The sequence below is a fragment of the Pungitius pungitius genome, chromosome 9, assembly GCF_949316345.1.
Source record: "Pungitius pungitius chromosome 9, fPunPun2.1, whole genome shotgun sequence".
NCBI lineage: Eukaryota > Metazoa > Chordata > Actinopteri > Perciformes > Gasterosteidae > Pungitius > Pungitius pungitius.
The window spans coordinates 1,404,896-1,423,866 of record NC_084908.1 but is presented as its reverse complement, the minus strand read 5'-3'; the positions used below and the strand labels follow the sequence as shown (position 1 = coordinate 1,423,866).

The 18,971-nt window shown below is 39.1% G+C and overlaps 2 protein-coding genes across 2 annotated transcripts; one reads left to right on the top strand and one right to left on the bottom strand.

Annotated features, from left to right (window-relative positions):
* Window positions 1-10,821: 10,821 nt before the first annotated feature.
* Window positions 10,822-13,029, bottom strand: LOC134132742 (CMRF35-like molecule 8). The gene is made up of 5 exons (XM_062564589.1): window positions 12,700-13,029; window positions 12,419-12,598; window positions 11,962-12,057; window positions 11,832-11,875; window positions 10,822-11,624 (listed from the first exon to the last, which is right to left on the bottom strand). Exons 1-5 carry the CDS (start codon window positions 13,016-13,018, stop codon window positions 11,298-11,300), a joined length of 966 nt encoding a protein of 321 aa, XP_062420573.1. The 5' UTR covers window positions 13,019-13,029; the 3' UTR covers window positions 10,822-11,297.
* Window positions 13,030-15,721: 2,692 nt separating this feature from the next.
* On the top strand, window positions 15,722-17,146 carry LOC119218306 (CMRF35-like molecule 1). The gene is made up of 4 exons (XM_062564330.1): window positions 15,722-15,821; window positions 16,006-16,341; window positions 16,476-16,589; window positions 16,953-17,146. Exons 1-4 carry the CDS (start codon window positions 15,785-15,787, stop codon window positions 17,144-17,146), a joined length of 681 nt encoding a protein of 226 aa, XP_062420314.1. The 5' UTR covers window positions 15,722-15,784.
* The last annotated feature ends 1,825 nt before the right edge of the window (window positions 17,147-18,971 follow it).

The following is an 18,971-nucleotide window of genomic DNA, read 5'->3' as shown; positions in this document are numbered from 1 at the left end:
ACAAATAATCCACTAAGAAAACACATTCATCAGGGCTACAAAGAAAGGAAGAAGCTTCACAGCAGAAAAACATGAAAACCAGAAAGTTGAAAAAAAGAAACTAAGCATAAGACATAAGTAGCAGAGCCTGAAGTGACTCCTCCAAAGCAGATTACTGAGATGTCAGGCAGACAGTGTAAGATGTCAGTCAAATATGAACGAATACAAAACACCAGATGATGATTAAAGAGGTCACATCCGTCCCCATAAGGCACAATCCTTCAAATATTTACAACAATGGGAAACGTATAGAAAGTCTAAACCTGGATCAACATCAAAATCAAATAATCCATTATGCGTAACACAAAACATGTCACGGTTTGGTTCTGCTTCCTGTCTTGTCACTTGGAAATGAAATATTTACACAATTAAATGCAGTGAAAATGCACTTTAGTTCTTTGAAATGACCTCAGACTCTGTCTTTGTGTCCATTAAACGTTCACAGGAAGTGAACGACTTCCCTTGGATGTCACCAAACAGTTTTTGAAGCTTCTGCATTTTCGATGTGGCCACCTTGGCCGTCGCAATCGTGTTTCCTTTTTGTAAAACCGGAACCAAAGGACTGTGACCAGTTGACTGCACAAGTACCACCAAAACATGACTGTGGGTAACAGTATAAAAATAAGATCAACTCTCAGGTTTATTTTAAGACGGTAAATACTTTTTATGAATCTATAAAACCATCAGTCCAATTGTTCCTTTAAAAAATGTATTTGTGTAACATGTACACCATGAACAATCACCAGTTCTGCTTGTGTGATAACAAGAAATAATATTTAAAAAACAAAAGAACTAACCATGTAGGAGGAAAGTTGAGACATGACTTTCCATTTAAAACGTTTGATATTAAAAAGCAATAGTGGTGCGAGTGCTTGATTCACATAATAAAATAAACATATTTAAATGTGCTGTTGTGATACTACAAACAGCCTTTGGCTTCATGAGGTGGGCTTGACGAAGTAAGTCTTCAGACTGTTCAGATGCAGAAGCAGCATTAATTTAACACTTGAATCATGGTGGCAAAGGCTGATGCAGCACAGCTATTTACAGCTATGCAGGATGTATCTAATGTGTGTGTGAGTGTGTGTATGTGTACGAGTGACACATCTCACAGCAAGTAGACTCTACACTACATTTGCTCTTCTTAAGTTGTCTTTGGATATTTTATAATGTAACTTTATATACACACTACATTCCCATTAAAGAATGATCCAGAAAGCTAATTTGTATCCATTTGGACCACAGCAGCCTCCCTCAGGTTGCCCGTGGTAACTGAGCCAGGGAGTAGAGAGAGTCCTCTTGGTTGATCTCAGGTTGATTTCTTTCACTTTGCACAGAGGGATTCATTTGCTCTTTGGGACTTTGAACAACAGAGTACACAAAGTCAAATGTGCGCGCGCTCTTTCTAAACGCCCCCTTTGAACTGTCCATGAAGCTGGCATCTTGATTTAAATAAAGAACGTCTGAATATTTTTTAGGCCTCTCAACTGGTAAATCATTGACTTGGTGGTAGGAATGATTACAATAGAGAGCATCTGGGTCGGTCTGGTCCTCAAGTCTTATTTCTTCATATGCTGCGTCCTTCAAATAGAAATGAGACAGAAACTGTTCATTTAAGTTCAAGATGGCAAGAACATCCAAAGCTTATTAGTCGATAATATTTTAAACTTTCTCAGAACATAAAAAGATAAATAGATTTAAAACTCACCTGTTGTGGTTCTGTGTTCACGGTATCAGCACCTGACACAACTTCTGTGAACATATAGGACATCATGTGTTCATTTGTCTGGTAGAAGCTTGACTGAAGTAGACACATATTTGCTAAATGTGAATCTTACTCGATCGCCGTTTCATCATCTTGTTCATGAGCTTGAGTGAGACCATCAGTATGATAATTACAACAAGAACACCTACAACCAAATATAGAACAGAGCCTGGACAAAGACAGAAAGAAGATGGATGTAAAACAGATCAGTCACACTTCATGCTACTTAGCATGTGCTCATATCCTCTTTGCTACAAATTCATCTTTCAATAATCACAAACTTACTTTTTACAGGAAATGAGAACACAGATTATTAATTAAGGAGGCCGGCATGATGCTGGAAAATGTTAGCATTTGTAAATTAGTGGTACTATCAGTACCTGTGTATGTGAGCATGACACAACTATAGCATTGACAAGTGGAGGTACACTTGGTATATGTGGATTTAAATAACAACCTGCAACTATCATTAACATCACATGATACATGCAGTCAATGTAGTGTAATGTGTTCATGCATGATGCACTCACTAACAGATCCTTGTGCTGGTGCAGCAGGTGTAGTTGTATTGAGGGTGGTGTGTGACGTAGACGTACCAGTAAAAACATCTGAGCTGTTAGAAGACATCGTGGAGCTCGTTGTGACTGCAAATGAGGAGGTGGGAACAACAGTGATAGTTTTTGGAGTCATTCTGGGACTGGAGGACAGAGCTGAAAATATCAGAGAAGAGAACATACCAACAATTAAGAAAGTTATTACTTTTGGGAAAACAAGTATTTTCTCAATGAGAATATTTAGAGAATAAACTTACCATCCAGGACATTAAGAATCACCTTTATAAGGGGGTCAAAGCCAGTTCTATCCACTCCACAGTAGTATGTTTTGGAGTCTGACTTTTGGAGATTATTGAAGATCGCAAACAAGGTTTTTCCTTTGTTAAATAACTTTATTCTATCTTTATTTATACTTTCTCCATATTCTGCTTTGATGATGATGTGTAGGTCCTCCTTGCATGGATCGGAACAAAAGTACTTGACATTCTTTGTTACATCAGTCCAAACGTCCCAGCCTGAGCAGCTGATTGTCACACTTTCACCAACACGACCCTGTATGAACAGAGGGTTCATCTGCACAACACTCAGACCTATAAGAGGAAATAAAGGAGACATTTATGTCTTTTTCATAGTTCATACGTTCATTTCCTTTGAACTTTGACCAGCAAAATATAAAAATCAAAACAAACCCCTAATAGCAGAAAACATGTTTCATCCAACAGCTGCATCTTTTATAACTAAGCTACAGTTTGTGTAAATGCAGAAAATACAGAAAAAAAATAACTCACCGGAAAGAAGACAAAAGTAAGTAAAGATTTTGATCATCATGAAAGTCAGAGAGCGAGTAAACGAGTGTGAAAGGAATCATCAGGTCAGTGAACACAGTCTTCACGTCCCTCCTTCACTTCCTCTTCCTGTCTCCAGTTGATGCTCCTCCTCCTGGATCACACTCAAGCTGTTTCTCATTCAGTGGCTGTGTTCCTCTATAGAGACACAGAGCCTTTGATGTGGGGCCGGGTGCTTCTATCAAATGAAATAGTCCGGCCTGTAGGGGGAACTTCCTGTACCAGCTTTTCTTGTGCTGCTCTTGTTGCTACAGCAAGCTTGACAGTAAACCCTTATCTCATAAATTATACACAATAGAACCAGATCATATCCTTACTTCATTTCATTTCAGAAGATATTCTTTTCCTCAGGAGCATCATATCTATAGACCAGGCGGATAAAAGGACATTCAATCCATGTACTTTTAGGTAAGTTTAATGTTGCCACCCTACGGCAGAGAAAATCAACCAAAACCAGAGAAGCAAAAGAAAATGTCAGCAAATATTAAATATTCAATTGGAGCAATGTATATATTCTTGCATATGCTAATTGAACTACCTGTGTAAGCTAATATAACATCAAATACTTCCAAGCTGCAGCAGGTAAATGCTCGTCCCTAAAGCAAAATAGATTTTTATCACATGAAAAAAAGTAGCTTCCTTTGTGTATTTAATAGCAAGCTCACTTCCTTTGTGTATTTAATTTAAACATTTGTAACATTACAGCAGGTTGAAAGGGATAAAAAAGGTTTATAATTTATCGTTTTGAGCTTACTTTGATCCGTTTCTTCTAGTAATAAAAAGTATAAACTGAGCTGCGTGTTGTGTATTTGTGTGTCGGGGCATGATGGAGTCACCAAGTAAATTAACTAAGAGCTGTTTATATTTTAAAATTCAACCAGTTTCTACTAAAACGTGATGTTGTATATTATATTTTAGCCGTAGACATTCAAGTGAATTCACATGTACTTACAGTATATTTGAAAGTGAACCCCCTGCTTCAGGCCCACCTGTTTTCATCTTGAATAAACTAAATCTTCAATGGTCTGCAATGCATGATGGGAAATGCTGGACAGCAAAGTACACATCAGATTTGTCCTCTTAATCGTGTCCTGGAAGGCTGCATTCTTTGACCCAGTTTGAAGGAGACAACGTAATGGGACACAACCGAAGGTCCACGAATGCAACGTGTGGAGGACGCTGCCCTGCACACACACACACACACACACACCTACTCGTACTCTCACCCACACACTGACACACAAAGCACACAGTGTAATGTGTAACATTGTGTCAGTGTGAACAAAACCGAATGCCGTACACATGAAGAGGAAAACATTATTTATTCAGAATGTGAACAGCAAAGAAAAGTTCTTCTAAATTAAATTTAAAACTAAATTTACTTCTAAATGATAAAGATAATGTGAAAAGCCGACAATTTGACACTTAAAACACAACGTTAAACGTTAAAGTTAAGCATGTTAGCAGATGAAGAAGCACCAATTCTAAAAGAAAACGTTCTTCTGAAGAATGATCTCAAACTTTACATTTTCTTTCTCCCCTGATACGCGACTCAAATTAAGAGCAAATAAAGGCCATGACGAAGAAGTGTTTTACCCACAGTCTTCATCATAGTTGCGTCACTAGCAGTATTCAGGGTGGATGTGTGTAAATCTTAAGCCACCAAGGGCTCCTGGACCTGCAGGCATCCTCAGCTGAGCTTTTATGGATTGTGCAAAACAACTGGCAGATGTGCTCAGTGAAATTTATTCACTATTTCCCACATTCTTCAAAAGACCACCATAGTCCCCGTGTCCCAAAAGAGCAAACCCCACTGCCTGAATGACAAACAGACACCAGCACAGCTCCACCCATCCACCCAGCCCTCCACCTGGACCGGAGGAACACAAATGGGAGACAGTGTTGATTGACGACAGCTGGCATCAGAACCATCGTGACCTCTAAGCTCGTCATTAGGGGTCAGAGACCTTCTCTTTATAGAAGTTTAAATAAAATTAGTCTGAAGCTGTCCACTGACATGGAATTATGAAAATATGTCCCAGGCTTTAGTTAGCAAATGCAAAACATGTATTTAATCTTTCAACACTCGGCCATATTATATTGATGCAACAGCTCCTGCTGCAGAGATCCTTCAAAGTGGGGACGTAGACTGTCCCTCCCCTTTGTTGGGTGTTATGGTGCTGTAGACTTGGTCTTTGTCCATCATCAATGGGTGGAGTGATTGGTAGACTCCATCAGGACCTGAACCCTTGGGGAACAAGACATGTTTGATTTATGTTATTAAATTAGTCCCAAATGAAACAGAGTGAAATAAAATGCATTTTAATATAATGTAGTTGACATTGAAACGTAACACATTGCTGCAACGTGTCAACAAAGCAAACATATTTGCAAAAATATATTAAAATTAGTCTTTAAAGTACATTCACGTTAATGCAGGCTGGAGGATATAAATAAATATGCCATGATTAGTGATGTGACAGCTCCTGAAGCAGTGATCATTTAAAGCTGTGACATAGATATGTAGACTGCCACACCGTCTGTACTTCTACTCTCTATTCTACTGTGGAGGAGTCCATAGAACCATTGGACACGATTTCAGAGCCAAAAACGTACCTCTTGTGCGTCTTTGTTTGCTGCATCAGCACCTGACACAACATCTGTAACCACATAAGACAGTTTGTTAATACATCTGGAGGAAGCCTGACTGGAGCAGCCACATATTTACATGGTGTGTTTTAACTTGTGAGTCTTACTCGATTGTTGTTTCATCGTCTTCTTCACCAGCTTGAGTGAGACCATCAGCATGGTAACTACAACAAGAACACCTGTAACACCTACAACCCAATACAGAACAGAGCCTGGACAAAGACAGAAAGAGGACGGATGTGAAAACAGATCAGTCACACTTCATGCTACTTAGCATGTGCTCATATCCTCTTTGGTACAAATTCATCTTTTAATAACCACAAACTTGCTTTTCACAGGAAATGAGAACACTGAGTCTTAATTAAGGAGGCCGGCATGATGCTGAAAAATGTCACAACTATAGCATTGACAAGTGGAGGTACACATGGTATATGTGGATTTAAATAACAACCTGCAACTATCATTAACATCACATGATACATGCAGTCAATGTAGTGTAATGTGTTCATGCATGATGCACTCACTATCAGATCCTTGTGCTGGTGCAGCAGGTGTAGTTGTATTGAGGGTGGTGTGTGACGTAGACGTATCAGTAAAAACATCTGAGCTGTTAGAAGACATCGTGGAGCTCGTTGTGACTGCAAATGAGGAGGTGGGAACATTAATGATAGTTTTTGGAGTCATTCTGGGACTGGAGGACAGAGCTGAAAATAACAGACAAGAGAACATACCAACAATTAAGAAAGTTATTACTTTTGGGAAAACAAGAATTTTCTCAATGAGAATATTTAGAGAATAAACTTACCATCCAGGACATTAAGAATCACCTTTATATATGCGTCTTTAAATAAGCCAGTTCTATCCACTCCACAGTAGTACGTTTTGGAGTCTGACTTTTGGAGATTATTGAAGATCGCAAACAAGGTTTTTCCTTTGTTAAATAACTTTATTCTATCTTTATTTATACTTTCTCCATATGCTGCTTTGATGATGATGTGTTGGTCCTCCTCGCATGGATCGGAACAAAAGTACTTGACATTCTCTGTTACATCAGTCCAACCGTTCCAGTCTGAGCAGCTGATTGTCACACTTTCACCAACACGACCCTGTATGAACAGAGACTTCATCTGCACAACACTCAGACCTATAAGAGGAAATAAAGCAAATATTTATGAATAAATCACTTAATGTGTAATTTAGCAAATTAAAGAACAAGCATGTTATTTAAAAACTACAGCCTTCATACGCAAGCTTTAAGAGTTACAAATACAGAGATATTCGCAAAAGTACTCCTGAAAGAATGCAAAAGAACGCAGAGTTTCATCCTGTTGAAAACGTCAAAGAATTACAGAGTGCAGAGGGATGATCAGCTCGTCTAATCAATGAGCCAAATGTCTTTAACTACTTTAATGTAACTTCTGCTTTCACACCCTTTCCTTTGAACACACGGCCACACACCAGTAGACATCCATTTGCACAACACTCAGACCTATAAGAGGAAATAAGGAAATATTCAGAGAAATCCCCAAAAGTACTCACCTGAAAGAATGCAAAAGAAAGCATAGATTTTCATCTTTTTGAAAATGTCAATCAAAGAATACAAAGTGCAGAAATACTCAGCTCATCTAATCAAAGTACTAACAGTCTTTAACTACTTTAAACTTCTGCTTTCTCACCCTTTCAAAGATTGACGCCTCTTCATTTCCTTTGAAGACACACCCACACACCAGTATACATAAAAATACATAACATATATTAAACATTAAAGCATAAAGATTAATCTGAACTCAAACATATATTCATCGAACGTAGGAACATAATGTTTGCTGTATGTTTGGTCATCAATAGTATCGTTAATTGTTAATTACTAATAATAGTTATTTTGTGTAATAATAATTGTATTATAAAAGGAGGTAAGCTTGTGATAAGTAATCAATAAAAATAATCAACTAAGAAAACACATTCATCAGGGCTACAAAGAAAGGAAGAAACTTCACAGCAGAAAAACATGAAAACCAGAAAGTTGAAAAAAAGAAACTAAGCATAAGACATAAGTAGCAGAGCCTGAAGTGACTCCTCCAAAGCAGATTACATGAAGGAGAATAAAGCAACGCTTGGCCGTACTATGTGTGCAGTATGTGTCTTGTGTCATGAAAGAACTGCTGACATGTCACACAACAAGGCCTTACAAATAATAAAGAACAGTGTAAGATGTCAGTCAAATATGAACGAATACAAAACACCAGATGATGATTAAAGAGGTCACATCCGTCCCCATAAGGCACAATCCTTCAAATATTTACAACAATGGGAAACGTATAGAAAGTCTAAACCTGGATCAACATCAAAATCAAATAATCCATTATGCGTAACACAAAACATGTCACGGTTTGGCTCTGCTTCCTGTTTTATTTTGTAGTTTTCATGTCTCTTGTGCCCCTGGGTAGCTTCACTTCCTGCCTTGTCCTGTGATTGCCTCATTGTTTCCACCTGTGTCCAATCACCTGCACCTCCATAGTGTATTTAAGCCCTGTGGGCCTGTTGTCCCCTGTCGCGTCATTGTGGAGTGTTACCCGTTGTTGGTGCACGGCCGTCCTCACTTTGGATTTATTAAAGAACGCCTTTTTTTTTTTGGAACACTCTGCGTCTGAGTCCTCTCGGCCTCGACCCGCACCCGCCGCCTCGACAAAACACAAAAAATGTTCAGGTGATTCTGAACTAAAGTACAAACTTATTATATTGTAAAACTAGATATACAGTGTCCTTCATTGACACTGTATAGTATTAATTAATCACTGAAAATACTTATTGACAAAATGTTGATTATATGAAACGTAGTAGACCTAACGTAGCACTTTATAAGGTGTTACATGCACACTTATCTAGTCACATCGGTTCTTTTTCACAGCTTCCTCTTTTCAGTTAAGATGGCAGCACTTATTTTAAGATTAGCAGAACTGCAGCTACTACTGAGCCATTGATACACAAACATGGATGCACATAGAACATTGTATACGTTTTTTTTGCCTTAAAGGGGAAGCTGAAACAACCCTTTGTGACATGTCTGGTGGGCTATACAGTGACACATTTTTCCTCTCCACGGAAACAACGGCGCTTATCTCATCAATCTCATTCCTCCCCTGTTCCATTTCTTCCTGCTCATCCTTCCTTTCTTCTTCTTCTTCTTCTTCCGTAGTGATTAAACCTTCCATTCTCACTTCACTGTAATGTGTCTCAACAAGCAAGAAGGACATGAGAGAGTATCAGTTTCCTCTTTTTCTGGCTTTGATGGCACTTGTCATTCAAATACACAATTGGGCCTTCCCCTTTGGGTGTGTATCTGTGTGTGCGCAGTAGAGTCATAGATAAGCAACGGTGTGTCAGGGCAGCTCCTGCAAATGCTGCTCTTTGACACTGGAACAGAATGAGTTAACCATTGATGCTCCTATGTTTGTTTGGAGGATAGAAGAGGTCCTGATTTGGTCAGAAAGTTGGTGCTTTAAACACCTGCTCCTACGGCCCCGGTGTTGAAGTGTCCTTAGAGACACTAGCTGTGTCTCAAAGTCGCTAGGCTGCATCCTTGTAGCCTGCATCCTTGTAGCCTGCAGCTTTCGCGGTAGATCCGGCTTGGGTCCTCCAGCCAGCGCATAGGCCGAACCGAGCAGTCGACGAAATGAGACTGTCTGTCTCGGGGGGGGGGGGACTTCCTCCTTGCGTCGTCAGCTGTACTTAATTTCTTACGTCGCTCATGAACCAGCCGAGCTTCACTGTGAAAGCATTGTCCGATGTGGACCTAACGCTAGATATTCTGACACATACGATTCAAATTCGGGTAAATGGTGATATTTCTGAGGCCATCAATCGAAAACAAGAACTTGCCAATGTAAAAACTAGATATTACACAATCCAAGAAGTCCAGAGGGGGGCGCCAACTCCCCAGTCCCAAGGGCAGAACAGATAGCCTGTGAAGCTAATGCCATTTGATTGGCAATTTGGCAACATGTAATATAAAAACTGATCACTTTGAAAAATGACTTCCATACCAATTATCTTGGGGGATTTCTTTAAAAACACTGGTCGAAACCATCATATTTAACATGGAAGGAAGGCTTAGCTACCAGCTTGTAAGAGAAGAAGTTATGTTTGCTTCTCTTACTTGGAGAGGTTGGTAACTAACATAGTTTATTACTTTTACTAACCGCTTCTCATTATTTTCCCTTCTGTGGCGGACTGAAACTTTTAGCCGATTATTTTGCCAATCTTCTTTTAAAATGGTGTGTTAAAAATAGTTCATTATGATATGGATGTCGTCTCCAAAGAACACAAATAAACGGCCAAAAAGGCTCTGTTCCCTTTTATTGATTTTACAAAAAAAGCATTGAGATTTCACAGAGATACTCTAATTGTCAAATTAAGTGGATTTTCAACATTATACACCATGCAGTTCTTTGAAAAAAAAAAAACTCCTGACTTCATTACTGTCCGACATGGTGTATTTCTATTCATTGTGGTATAAATTGCATAGTACACATCCATAACCATGTAAAAATGTGTAAAATGGGAAACATTGAGAGAGAGAGCTGCATAATGCTTTTCACTTAGCAGCAGAGTGTCATTGACATGAGAGTAGAAACCTCAGGCCACTCTCTTCCCCTGGTGGTGCACAACAACTGTAACACAAGTAACATCAACATCAAGCTGCTCCATAACAAGATCTGCTGCTGCAGGGCATTCCCCCTGCCAAGGTGACTTCTGCTGTGTGTGTGTGTGTGTGTGTGTGTGTGTGTGTGTGTGTGTGTGTGTGTGTGTGTGTTTCAAAAGGTACACGGACCACCCACAAGGACCACCAAAACATGCAAACGTGCATAAAACTAAGATCAACTCTCATGTTTATTAAAAGACAATAAATACTCAAACTAAAGTTTTCATTGATTTATAAAACGATTTGTATAACTTGTACACTGTGGAAAATCACCAGTCATCCTTCAGTGAAATAAAACTATGTAGGTGGATACTATAGATTTAAATGATCTGGTATTAAAAAGCAAAAGCGCTGCGAGTGCTTGATACAAATAATAAAATAAACATATTTAAATGTGCTGTTGTGATACTACAAACAGCCTTTGGCTTCATGAGGTGGGCTTGACGAAGTAAGTCTTCAGACTGTTCAGATGCAGAAGCAGCATTAATTTAACACTTGAATCATGGTGGCAAAGGCTGATGCAGCACAGCTATTTACAGCTATGCAGGATGTATCTAATGTGTGTGTGAGTGTGTGTATGTGTACGAGTGACACATCTCACAGCAAGTAGACTCTACACTACATTTGCTCTTCTTAAGTTGTCTTTGGATATTTTATTATGTAACTTTATATACACACTACATTCCCATTAAAGAATGATCAAGAAAGCTAATTTGTATCCATTTGGACCACAGCAGCCTCCCTCAGGTTGCCCGTGGTAACTGAGCCAGGGAGTAGAGAGAGTCCTCTTGGTTGATCTCAGGTTCTTTTCTTTCACTTTGCACAGAGGGATTCATTTGCTCTTTGGGACTTTGAACAACAGAGTACACAAAGTCAAATGTGCGCGCGCTCTTTCTAAACGCCCCCTTTGAACTGTCCATGAAGCTGGCAGCTTGATTTAAATAAAGAACGTCTGAATGTTCTTTAGGCCTCTTAACTAGTAAATCATTGACTTGGTGGTAGGAATGATTACAATAGAGAGCATCTGGGTCGGTCTGGTCCTCAAGTCTTATTTCTTCATATTCAGCGTCCTTCAAATAAAAAAGAGACAGAAACTGTTCATTTAAGTTAAGCATCCAAAGCTTAACAGTCAATTATATTCTCTTCTTATATAAAGAAAAATGAAAAATGTTTTGGTAGATATCTAAATCTGCCGCAGCAACAAATGAAAGAAAACTTAATATTAATAATTACAGTGTTTCTGTGAGAAAGTCTATAGATTTGAGCCAAAAACTCACCTGTTGTGGTTCTGTGTTCACGGTATCAGCACCTGACACAACTTCTGTGAACATATAGGACATCATGTGTTCATTTGTCTGGTAGAAGCTTGACTGAAGTAGACACGTATTTGCTAAATGTGAATCTTACTCGATCGCCGTTTCATCATCATGTTCATGAGCTTGAGTGAGACCATCAGTATGATTATTACAACAAGAACACCTACAACCAAATATAGAACAGAGCCTGGACAAAGACAGAAAGAAGATGGATGTGAAACAGATCAGTCACACTTCATGCTACTTAGCATGTGCTCATATCCTCTTTGCTACAAATTCATCTTTCAATAACCACAAACTTACTTTTTACAGGAAATGAGAACACAGATTATTAATTAAGGAGGCCGGCATGATGCTGGAAAATGTTAGCATTTGTAAATTAGTGGTACTATCAGTACCTGTGTATGTGAGCATGACACAACTATAGCATTGACAAGTGGAGGTACACTTGGTATATGTGGATTTAAATAACAACCTGCAACTATCATTAACATCACATGATACATGCAGTCAATGTAGTGTAATGTGTTCATGCATGATGCACTCACTAACATATCCTTGTGCTGGTGCAGCAGGTGTAGTTATATTGAGGGTGGTGTGTGACGTAGACGTATCAGTAAAAACATCTGAGCTGTTAGAAGACATCGTGGAGCTCGTTGTGACTGCAAATGAGGAGGTGGGAACATTAATGATAGTTTTTGGAGTCATTCTGGGACTGGAGGGCAGAGCTGAAAATAACAGACAAGAGAACATACCAACAATTAAGAAAGTTATTACTTTTGGGAAAACAAGGATTTTTTCAATCAGAATATTTAGAGAATAAACTTACCATCCATGACAATAAGAATCACCATTATATATGCGTCTGCTATCAAATATCTATCCACTCCACAGTAGTATGTTTTGGAGTCTGACTTTTGGAGACTTTTGAAGGTCACCAACAAGGTTTTTCCTTTGTTATGTAACTTTATTCCATTTTTTGTTTGAAATTTTCCATATTCTGCTTTGATGATGATGTGTTGGTCCTCCGTGCATGGACTGGAACAAAAGTACTTGACATTCTTTGTTACATCAGTCCGAACGTTCCAGTCTGAGCAGCTGATTGTCACACTTTGACCAACACGACCATTTATGTACAGAGACTTCATCTGCACAACACTAAGACCTATAAGAGGAAATAAAGGAGACATTTATGCCTTTTTCATAGTTCATATGTTCATTTACTTTGAACTTTGACCAGCAAAATGTAAAAATAAAAACAAACCTCTAATAGAAGAAAACATGTTTCATCCAACAGCTGCATCTTTTGTACCTGAGCTACAATTGGTGTAAAGGCAGAAAATACAGAAAAAAAATAACTCACCGCAAAGAAGACAAAAGTAAGTAAAGATTTTGATCATCGTGAAAGTCAGAGAGCGAGTAAACGAGTGTGAAAGGAATCATCAGGTCAGTGAACACAGTCTTCACGTCCCTCCTTCACTTCCTCTTCCTGTCTCCAGTTGATGCTCCTCCTCCTGGATCACACACAAGCTGTTTCTCATTCAGTGGCTGTGTTCCTCTATAGAGACACAGAGCCTTCTATGTGGAGCCGGGTGCTTCTATCAAATGAAATGGTCCGGCCTGTAGGGGGAACTTCCTGTACCAGCTTTTCCTGTGCTACTCCTGTTGCTACGGCAACACATATGCACAGTTTGTCATTTTTCTTGCATATGATGAGAGCCGATTGAACTGTAACCTTAACTGCAGATACAACCAAATACTTCCAAGTTGCAGTAGCTGAATGTCCGTCCCCAATACAAAGTTTCTACTGTTTTTAATCACACAGAAATTTGTATTTGTCACGGTTTGGGTCTGCTTCTTGTCTTATTTTGTAGTTTTCATGTCTCTTGTGTTCCTGGGTAACTTCACTTCCTGCCTTGTCCTGTCTTCCCTTGTGATTGTCTGCCGTGCCTGATCGTTTCCACCTGTGTCCAATCACCTGCACCTCCCTTGTGTATTTAAGCTCTGTGAGTCTCTTGTCTTGTGTGGCGTCATTACATGTCGACCGTTCATGTGTCAAGTAAGTCTGTTTCGTGGTTTCATGTTTTTGTCTGTTTTGTTTTCGCCTCCTTCCTCCCCTTTTTGGTTGGAGTGATTTTGAGTTTGAGTTTTGACTATTAAAGTTCTTTTATTTTTCATCAACTCTGCATCTGAGTCCTCCCTCCTTGCCCTCTACCCCGCGTCCCGACAGTATTAATTTTAATATTTGTAATGTTACAGCAAGTAACATATCGAGTTAATAATTTGTCTACTTAAGTTCACTTTGATCCGTTTCTATCCGCGTCACAAACGCTGCCCTGCACACACACACACACACACACTCGTACTCTCACCCACACACTGACACACAAAGCACACAGTGTAATGTGTAACATTGTGTCAGTGTGAACAAAACCGAATGCCGTACACATGAAGAGGAAAACATTATTTATTCAGAATTTGAACAGGAAAGAAAAGTGCAACTTCTAAATGCTAAAGATAATGTTAAAGGCCGACAATTTGACAGTTAAAACACAAAAACTAAGTGTGTATGACAACGTTAAAGTTAAGCATGTTAGCAGATAAAGAAGCACCAATTCTAAAAGAAAACGTTCTTCTAAAGAATGATCTCAAACTTTACATTTTCTTTCTCTCCTGATACGCGACTCAAATTAAGAGCAAATAAAGGCCATGACGAAAACAACTGGCAGAAAGACCCAGGACGGTGCAGAATTTGTCTTTAAAGAAGTTTATATAAAATTAAAGTCTGAAGCTGTCCAGTGACATGGAATTTTGAAAATATTTCCCAGACTGTTTTTGGCAAAATATTTATTTCATATTTCAACACTCTGTCATATTATATCGATGCAACAGCCAGTGTTGGGAAAGTTCACTTTCTACATGAACTAGTTCAAAGTTCAGTTCACAAATTTTAAAATGAACTAGTTCAGTTCATAGTTCAAACTTCAAAATATTTGAACCAAGTTCACAGTTCCAACTAGAGCCTGCTAGGAGATGATTGGGCCAGCCCAGTGTCAGTATGGAAAATGAACCAATGGGCCAGCCGTTGGTGTCCGGCTGCCCAGCGTCAGACTGAGCCGTTCGCCCATCGCCACTGGCCCGCGTTCCCTCGAAGCGCCAAGTATGGCCCGGACCTAAAATGGGTTTGACACCCCACGGCTGGGGACAGCATCTGGTTTCAAGGGGCAAACAGCGATCCCTAATACGTAGTCATCTGAAGTAAAAGTGCTCCTATAGATATATGAGTGCTGCCCTTTTTGATGCTAAAGTTTGGTCCTTCATCCCAGAAAAAAAACTGCTGACGCAACGTCCGTAGCGGAGTTCTTCACATTGCTGTCTCCAACGTCTCACCATTGATTCATTGATATTCAAATGTACGTTCAGCCGCTCTGTTTCCTTCACTGACAGCCAAATTAGTCGCACATAACTTAACCAAAGTTAACTCTTCAGGTCCTGGGTAGGAGAATCTTTTGCTGTTGATTGTTTTGACTGTTTTTGTTGATATCCTTTGCCCTGAGATTTCAACATTACTAAATACACAGATTAGCAGTTTTAAATTTGATTTAAATTTTCAAAGTTTATTCTATACATTTATTGAGAATAAGGCTTTATTGATAAGCTTGCCGTAGCAAAAGGAGAAGAACAAAAAAAAGCCAGTTCCGCAAACAGGAAGTTCCCCCCACAGGCCAGACCAATTCATTTCGTAGAAGCCCCCGTCCACATCAAAGGCTCTGTGGCTCTATAGAGGAACACAGCCACTAAATGATAAACATCTTGTGTGTGTTGCAGGAGGAGGAGCATCAACTGGAGACAGTCAGTGTCGACTGACCTGATGATTCCTTTCACACTCGTTTACTCGCTCTCTCACTTTCACGATGATCAAAATCTTTACTTACTTTTGTCTTCTTTCCGGTGAGTTGTTTTTTTTCTCGGTATTTTCTGCATTTACACAAACTGTAGCTTAGTTATAAAATATGTAGCTGTTGGATGAAACAAAAATATTCCGTCATGAATAGTAAAAACTGACCAATTTCAAAGGAAATGAACGTATGAACTATGACAAAGGAATACATTTCTCCTTTATTTCCTCTTATAGGTCTGAGTGTTGTGCAGATGAACCCTCTGTTCATACAGGGTCGTGTTGGTGAAAGTGTGACAATCAGCTGCTCAGACTGGAACGTTTGGACTGATGTAACAGAGGATGCCAAGTACTTTTGTTCCAGTCCATGCACGAAGGACCAACACATCATCATCAAAGCAGGATATGGAAAAACTACAAATAAAAACAGAATAAAGTTACATAACAAAGGAAAAACCTTGTTGGTGACCTTCAAAAGTCTCCAAAAGTCAGACTCCGAAACATACTACTGTGGAGTGGATAGAACTGGTAAAGCAGACGCATATATAATGGTGATTCTTAATGTCATGGATGGTAAGTTTATTCTCTAAATATTCTGATTGAGAAAATACTTGTTTTCCCAAAAGTCCTAACTTTCTTAATTGTTGGTATGTTCTCTTGTCTGTTATTTTCAGCTCTGCCCTCTGTTCCCACCTCCTCATTTGCAGTCACAACGAGCTCCACGATGTCTTCTAACAGCTCAGATGTTTTTACTGAGACGTCTACGTCACACACCACCCTCAATACAACTACACCTGCTGCACCAGCACAAGGATCTGATAGTGAGTGCATCATGCATGAACACATTACACTACATTGACTGCATGTGTCATGTGATGTTGATTGAAGTTGCAAATCAGTTTTCATATAAATACACATATACCATGTGTACCACAACTTGTCAATTCAATAGTTTTGTTGTGCTCGCATACACAAGGACTGCTAGTACCACTTACAATAAACATTTTTTAGCATCATTTCAATTGATGCAGCTCCTGGAACAAAATAATCTGTGTTCTCTTGTCCTCTAGAAAGCAAGTTATATAGCAAAGAGTTGTGTAGCAAAGAGGATATGAGCACATGCTAAGTAGCATGAAGTGTGACTGATCTTGTTTCACACCTGTCCCCTTTCTGTCTTTGTCTAGACTCTGTTCTATATTTGGTTGTAGGTGTTACAAGTGTTCTTGTTGTAATTACCATACTGATGGTCTCACTCAAGCTCATGAACATGATGATGAAACGGCAATCAAGTAAGATTCACATCAAGATTCAATTAAAACACACTTTGCAAATACGTGTCTACTTCAGTCAAGCTTCTACCAGACAAATGAACACATGATGTCCTATATGTTCACAGAAGTTGTGTCAGGTGCTGATACCGTGAACACAGAACCACAACAGGTGAGTTTTTGGCTCAAATCTATAGACTTTCTCACAGAAACACTTTGCTTGAAGTATTTTCTTGTACTTTCCTTCAGCTTGTGTGAGTCTCATTTCTCTCACAGCTCTGGTACTCTCTTCTTTTTTCTTACTCCGATAAGGATCATTTTACAATGCTGATGTAAATATTTGTAGCAGGAAGACAGAAGCTGCTTCTCGACGCAACATGTTCAGCTCGGTGCTCATTTTTCACCTTTAATGGTTCATTTAGGAGCCAAAGACAAACATTTCTTACCACCAGGGCCCCGTTCCTCATTGATGAGAAGCGATATTAGTTGGATTCACCTTTTTTTAGGGAGAGTGTTCTTCAAGATCGCCACGATCTATTATCACATTATGATCACTTCCTGTACAAATCATTTATTTAAAGACCTTCTGGAGCCGTACATGGTGAACACCGCACAGCCGAGCGCTCACTGTCTCACACACACTGCATGCAGAGCATTGCGCTTTTGCGAGTGGTATGTTGTTGTAGTGTTATTTTGTTGTTGTTGTACTGTTAGAAAATCGCGGTTTTGGTGATCGACCTTTTGGTTGGAAAAGGAGATTGTTTGAGTCAGGATCAGCCATCAAAGCAGATATCCTGACTTCAATCATCGGGGTAATTGATGCTGGCTAACAGGACATTTGATCGAGTCGAATACACGTAACACTCCTTTTAATATTGTTCTTCAGTCTGCATTTAGTGAAAGCTCAGAAAATACTCATACTCTAATTATCAATGCTTTTATTTGTTGGATCCAGGGGATTTATTTTAACGTTCTGAAAAGGTTTTGAAATGTTATCGACTGTTAAGCTTTGGATGTTCTTGCTACCTTGTTTCAGTTGTCTTTACCCTAAAACAATTGTTTCTGTCTCTTTTTTATTTGAAGGATGCAATATACCCCAAAATAACACCTGAGGACCAGACCGACCCAGATGCTCTCTATTGTAATTATTCCTACCACCAAGTCAAGGATTTACCAGTTGAGAGGCCTAAAGGACATTCAGACGTTCTTTATTTAAATCAAGCTGCCAGCTTCATGGACAGTTCAAAGGGGGCGTTTAGAAAGAGCGCGCGCACATTTCACTCTGTGTACTCTGTTGTTCAAAGTCCCAAAGAGCAAATTGATGCCTCTCGGCAAAGTGAGAGAAATCAACCCGAGCTTTATTGAGTATTTTTGTTCGATTTCTTATGAAAATTTAGAGATCGAGTAAAATAGACAGAAAAGGAAATAACTAATTAAATTCAAAATATATCCAAACACAATGTCACTTCCATCTTTCATCAGCTTTACCGCTGTTGCCTAGCGACCTGCTGCGCTTGACAGTAAAAGCCTTAAAAGCCAAAAAAATTTCATTTTTCATTAAATTTGGTAAGATATGATATATATGATATAAGATATGCTTCTCCTCCAGAGCGTGATATATTTTTCGGGCTGACAAAAGAACCATTTGGTTATTTTACATTCAAATGAAATGAGTTAGGCCGTGCGCTTTCAGCTAAAAGTAATAATGCAATCTCAAGGCAGAGGAGATTCCATCAAAACTGTCAATACAGTAACAGCAAACACATTTATAACTTGTATGCAAGAACTTACATGGAGTGGTGTGATACCGCTGGAATATTAAAAATGTAATTAATAATGTAACCAACCGAAAAGCATGCATGCAGTACTTGATAGCACCACTCATACTCTGTGGCCTGTTAATGGCAGAGACCAGTGAATCCTCAGGTGAGATGT

Bases quoted from the DNA above. Each gene is read 5' to 3' on its own strand.
- LOC134132742 (XM_062564589.1), bottom strand. From the start codon at position 13,018: ATGAAGTCTCTGTACATAAATGGTCGTGTTGGTCAAAGTGTGACAATC. The intron at 12,058-12,418 runs GTGAGTGCATCA...GTCTTTGTCCAG, and splicing joins ACCAGCACAAGGATATGTTA to GCTCTGTTCTATATTTGGTT. The intron at 11,876-11,961 runs GTAAGATTCACA...ATATGTTCACAG, and splicing joins GATGATGAAACGGCGATCGA to AAGTTGTGTCAGGTGCTGAT.
- LOC119218306 (XM_062564330.1), top strand. From the start codon at position 15,785: ATGATCAAAATCTTTACTTACTTTTGTCTTCTTTCCG. The intron at 15,822-16,005 runs GTGAGTTGTTTT...TTCCTCTTATAG, and splicing joins TTACTTTTGTCTTCTTTCCG to GTCTGAGTGTTGTGCAGATG. The intron at 16,342-16,475 runs GTAAGTTTATTC...CCTCATTTGCAG, and splicing joins GATTCTTAATGTCATGGATG to TCACAACGAGCTCCACGATG.